At 43.1% G+C, this 6,000-nt stretch overlaps 1 protein-coding gene across 1 annotated transcript in view; it reads left to right on the top strand.

Annotated features, from left to right (window-relative positions):
• The first annotated feature begins 633 nt into the window (after window positions 1–633).
• The window catches only part of LOC111875519 (homeobox protein Nkx-6.1), a 109,494-nt gene continuing 104,127 nt past the window's right edge, over window positions 634–6,000 (top strand). The window contains exon 1 of the mRNA XM_023871836.2: window positions 634–2,365. Within this exon, the coding sequence (XP_023727604.1) occupies window positions 1,531–2,365 (835 nt within the window). The 5' untranslated portion in view covers window positions 634–1,530. The remainder of the gene's footprint in view (window positions 2,366–6,000) is intronic.

The raw sequence follows: 6,000 nt of genomic DNA, 5'->3' as shown, positions 1-6,000 counted from the left end.
TAGGCCTATCATTGTTATTGACACCCTGTAACAAGTTCTGCCTACAAGTCCTTTCGTAAACATTTTCTGGAAACTAAGTACTGGAACCAGTTATTCACAAGGTGCAGCATTGTCTTGGTGGTTTTGTAGAGCCCGATATGCCATTCCTCCTGTAAGCAGCTCGGATTAGTCTGGAAATGTAATGGGCTTAATGCGGAGCGAGTTTCAGATACTTGTTCTTTTATTTTCTCCCAACACTTGACTTAATAGATTTCGTAGAAAAAGAAAGATGGCTTCCTTACTTTCCCCTCCATTAAGAAAAGAAATATAGCAGACAGTAAGGAAAAGAACAGTGCTGTAGGGTAGGAGGCATAATTAATTCTCTATATAATCCGACAGAGCGGCGCTACCATCGTATGAAAACCTCGCTACAACAAAGTTAAGTGTGTTTCAATTTGTGTGCTTTCCTTGATGACATAAGATTTGACCAATGAGATTTCAAGAGAGGCGGGATTGCTGTGAGAAACGGTCTACTCTGATTGGTCAATATCTGCTAGGCAAGTGTTTGCATGGAGGGGGCCTTCCCCTTACCGCCCGACTCGTTTTGTCCGTAAAGCCATCATGCATGTTTTCGTAGTATGGGAGAAAGTTTTTAGAGTCCTCTAGGAACAGGGCAGGGACGGACGAACCAGGCTCGGGGTCAGAACGTTTATGTAACGCTGCTCTCTAACACAGTGTTCTGGTGACCAAGTGCAACATGTCAGAAGTGTTAAATGAGTGTAGTTGTGTGCGTCCGACACAGAAATGCTAACTGCCAACAAAGTGTGATATGGAAGTATAGGCGAACGGCTCTGCAAATAGAAATGAAACAAATGATTTAAATATAATTCACTGATATTGTAATTACGTCAACCGAAGGTCATTTTTAATCAAAGTCTGTGCAAATAATTTAAAACTAACACAAAAATGTAAACGATATAATCTGACGCTTGTTAGATATTAAAAAAAAATATATATATAAAATGATTTGTCACTGTAGGTTTACAAAACTTTACTTTTGAAGACGAGAGTGCCATCAATTGAAGAACGACTGACAGAGAGGGCAGTGGGCCTCTTACAGCTCATTTAAAGTGGATTTATATGTTTGTCCACTGTCTTCGCAGCGTCAGGTCCTCCGAAATCCACGTGTCTTTTGGTAATCTGTTTTATTCGGTGATATTACGTTGTTAAAAATAAATTGTGAAAAAATTCTTAGGCCTATCCTTATGTCACGTTGGTAAGAACTTAATACACTTCCTTCTGGAAGTAGTCCAGAAAAAGAAACTCCGTAATAAATATAAATGTCGCTATCAGATTTAGTTGTGAAAAAAAATAACAATTGATGGGGCAAAAGTGAAACTAGTCATTAAAGAATACATCTAGACTATGTAATGTCCATAGCGTCCTGAAACAAACCGAACAATTTGTAATCTTACATCCCGGATTGTCCGAACTTCCAGCAGTAACAAGTGCCGCCGTAACAATGAAAAAGCAGAACTAGAAACACGAGTCATGGAGTTACACCGAGATGTCATGGCGGAGGACGAAGACGATCAAGAGATTAATGTAGACACAGACAGCCGTTGCAGTGCCACAGCAGATGACGAGAGTCGCACCAGCAGCTTCGTGGATGGTGGCGTTCATAGCTGTAGCGCTACCGGAAGCGACGGAGGAGGGTCTCTGTTAAGCCCTGGCTCCGAACATAATAACCAGGACACGTCTCCCCCCAACACGTATCATCACCTGCATCGGAGGAGACTGGTGCACCACGACGGGAGGAGCCTGACGCCCTCACCCCCTCCCAGTAGCGCCTCTTCAGCAGGACAAGTTCTGCCGTTCAGTATATCACGACTTCTGGGCGCGGATTTTGAGGCGAACAATAACAGTCTGAACAGTAGTCGACAGGTTGGTATCCCAGAAGACGCTGCGGAAAAAGCATCGCCTTCTTCACTGCTGCATCCCCAAGGACAGATTATCTCGCAGCATGAAGCAATCACATCTCTGTACTCTCATCCGGCGATTGTGCAGTTCAGTGGTACCACAACTTCCGGTGTGCGGACAAGTACTTCTGGCGGTTTGTGTCCTGTATCTACAGGCCTACCAACTGCAGCCCTCGCTGCCGCAGGACTAGTTTATAATACGGCTGCAGGAGTTATACGTGTACCGGCACACAGACCAGGTCCACCCCCGCCCTTAGGGGGCCCAGCTGGGGGTGGTACCACGGCGGTACCTGCTCTAGCTGCCCCGTTCCCGTGGCTAGCCGCCGCCTCCATGGACCCCACGTCGCTGCAGAGGAGCGCTGTTGCTGCTGCCTTCGCATCTCAGGTCGTGAAGGAACGCCTCACAGGTAAGTACGTCAAGTCTGCCTCCCGGAAACGGATTACTTTGTCTAGATGTATGCTGCAGACCCACTGGTGGTTAGTCGTCGGCTTCCGGGTTCCATCCCACAGTTGTAGTGGACAGAGTGCCACTGGGGAAGATATCCACCGAGTACTTCGGTTTCCCTTGCCAGTTGTCATTACACCGACTGCTCCACTCTCATAGTGGCCGGCATACCAAGAAGACTCAGTCTCAGTTCACCTCAAGGATATAGGAAAGGCTACAATAACTTTCTTAAGTGAGTCCTTTGTTTTACAAATGCACATCCATAATGAATTGAACAGAGAACCGGGCTAGGACCTTCGATACCACATGACCTACTCACCAGGTACTTCTGGCTTTCAATGCATTTCTCGAAGCTGATTATCCAGCCTTCGGTTTTGTCTCGTAGATAATGCAAATTAACAGATTCGCACACCCCTGTGGCTGTAACATGTACACACATTCGGAAATCTCTCGTTCACTATACCGCTATGAAAATTTATCGAATTCGAATTGGAACAGTTTTACAAAGGGTAACGTTGACAACACTGAGTAACAGTTCTAGTGCCTAGTTAAAAGGTAAAGCTAAAGTTCTTCTTCTTCTTCTTCCTCCTTGACGGGTTGGACTCTCCGGCATATTCCAATTCAGAATTTATTAATTCTGAAATTATAGACATTTGGCATGACTCCTTGGGTGGGTGATCAGCTCGTTTACGAGGTCGCTACGTACAAAGAACACCTCACGAACACAGAATAAACGCAGTCGTTTCGTGCCTTGAACCGCGCAACCAAAGAGTAATGCTTTTCTGCAATAATTGAGCTGTATGCCATTAAAGCGTAAGCAAGAGTGCAGATGTAGCTTCATGCTTTCTAATAATTCGCCGTTTGTTTGAGTGCGTCGTCAGCTTCATGACTCCCTTCCCCCCGCTCCAGAGGGGTGGAAGGACCCCGTTACCCAGTGAACATGAGGCTGAGTGGGACCCAAGGCAGGTCTGGAACCGGTGGAAAAGAGAAAAATCTCTATCACTACCTGTAATCGAACCTCGGTTCTTCTGGTTTCCATCCAGTAGTCTAGTCACTTACTGACTACACAGGCTCTGATTCTTATGCAAATAGAGTAGCCCTAATAATCCAGTGTTTAACGCGATGGTTAATATTCTACCTGTTTCGCGGTGTGTAGAAATAGTTACTGAGATTTAGGAGTAGGCTCACAAAAAAAAGGCCCAAAATCTTAAGGCATATGAACTTTTCCCCACACATTAAGAGAACAGTTTCGGTGTGCTGGGGAGAACATTTTGAAATAAGCGAGAGACAACAGGCGAAAATTACATATAGAGAATTTCGTTACTTGAACTATTCAGTTTTTTTTTTCGATGATTCTTCAGGGCCCAGGCCTCTTTTCAGTTCCGTAATCATTTTTCACAGACGATAGAATTCCTTGGATGAGGGATCAGCCCGTCGCAAGGCCGCTACCTAAGCACAGGACAACACGAATACGGAATAAACGCATACATACACCAAATATCAGTGCTTTGAGTGGGATTCGAACTCTCGATCCCAGCGTCCGAGAGAGCGAAAACAGTTCACGTCTTAGACGTCGCGGCCACTGTGACCGGCCCACTTTACCTCGGGTGATTAAATAAAGGATAATGAGATTAGAGGATCATGTAGCACACACGTGGAAGCGAAAAATTCATAGAAAATCTTAGTTGAACATGTTGAAGGAAAACGATAGCTGACGATCATATAGTCGATCGGAGGGTGATATTGCAACCGATCTGAAGTCGTGTGAAAGGTTCTGTCTCCAAGGATATACTGCCGTGCAGTACGTTGAGAGTCAGCTGACCTTGTGGAGGAACATGTGTTCTCCTTCAGAATTCGAAGCAGCATGTAGCTCTTCATGACGAATGCTTCATGTCGGTTTCCTGCATGGCTTTTACACTGCGTCATATCCCCAAAGAGAGAATTCTTCATAACCCTCAGATCCTGTATACAAGAAGTAGGATTTAGGAATGTAAACTGAATATAACCGGCTCACGATATGACCATGAACTGGCTATTGGAAGATTTTAATTAATTTATATCCGATCAAGGAATTTTATGGCTACTGAGCAATCATTACTTTCTCAGAAAGAAATTTGCCTTAAAGAATAAGTTAGTTATCTTTAATTAGTTTCTTCTTTAGTTAATTAGTTATTCAATTTCTCTGTCATGAAACCTGCTTTCAGGGTTACCTGTCTCCTGTTTATTTATATATATATCCGCGTCTGTAAAGCCCTTCAGAAACAATTTTACTAATTATCTAAATTTGTCTCAACGTATAATTTGATTATTTTTTTACGGTTGAACAGAACATATTAGCCCTCAAAAGCAATGAATTCATAAAATTCAGAATGTCAAAAATAGAAGACTTACAATACAATACAATACAATACAATACTTATAAACATTAAACATCATAGTTGTCAAGTGGGCGGCAATAGAAATTTCGAACTGTAAAACGAACTACAAAGATCTAATTATCCTTGTGGAACAATTATATGCATAAACTTCAACACAAGTGAAAGCCAGAAAATCCCAATATTCTACCAATTTTAGCAGTGCCAGTTCTCGTGTATGGCGCTGTATGCTGTATCGCAACTGAAAAACGGTTCCAGCAGATATCGAATTCTCTGAAATGAGGTTCCAGTGGCAGGCTCTACCCCCCGCCCCCCACAGAAAGAAAGAAAGAAAAATAGATATTAGACAAGCATTAAATATATTTAACCTAGAAGAAAAAGTAAAAGGACATTAACAGAAATTTTTGAAACGCAAACTAGTTGACACCGTGGGAAGCTGCATGATAGTCCAGAGAGAGAGAGAGAAAGAGAGAGAGGGAAATGCCGCCAAAGTAATAGAAGAGCCTGTGCGTCTAACCTGAAGATCGGAAGAGGCCAAAAAGGCCTACACCTTGTAGCTGATGATGATGATTATTATTAATGTAAGAGAGTGATAATTTGGCGAGTATTCTAAGCCTTATTGGCACCTGTGTTAGTCCTATTTGCCGGTCACGGCAGCCGAGCGGTCTGAGGCATGTATTGTCTTCGCTCGCTCGGAAGCCGGGATCGTGTGTTCGAATCCAATACAAAGCACGGATGTTTAGTGTATGTGTGCCTTTATTCTGTGTTTGTGTTGGCATGTGTTTAGGTAGAGGCCTTGCAGCGAGCTGATCACTTGTACCAGGAGTCCTACCGTCTGTAAAATAATTATGAAACGAAAAGCTAGAGGCCAGGGCCAAAAGGGGTCTGTAGCGCCAGTGAAAAAAAAAATAGTCCCAATTATTTCTCAAGTCGTCAGTGAGAGTGTTTTAATAATTACACAAGCCATTCAGCTCTTGTTCTCTGAAACCACTCAAGCGTATACTAGCTGTGCATAGTTTTGTTCATATTTTCTATCTGACGATAGGACCTGTACTATTGTGATAATTTGGTTAACAACTCGTTACTGTCATTTCTCAAAACCTGAAGTGTTTCGAGGTTAAGTCTCCTGTTTCTGTTACTACACGTGTCACACATATCATGCAATACGTATACTGTTGGCGCATATTCATTTTGTAAAGAATTCCCTTCAGTTCTCAGAATA

Source organism: Cryptotermes secundus, unplaced genomic scaffold (assembly GCF_002891405.2).
Source record: "Cryptotermes secundus unplaced genomic scaffold, Csec_1.0 scaffold1069, whole genome shotgun sequence".
Taxonomy (NCBI): Eukaryota; Metazoa; Arthropoda; class Insecta; order Blattodea; family Kalotermitidae; genus Cryptotermes; species Cryptotermes secundus.
Note: the sequence above shows the minus strand (reverse complement) of the source record. Positions and strands in the feature narration are given on the sequence as shown.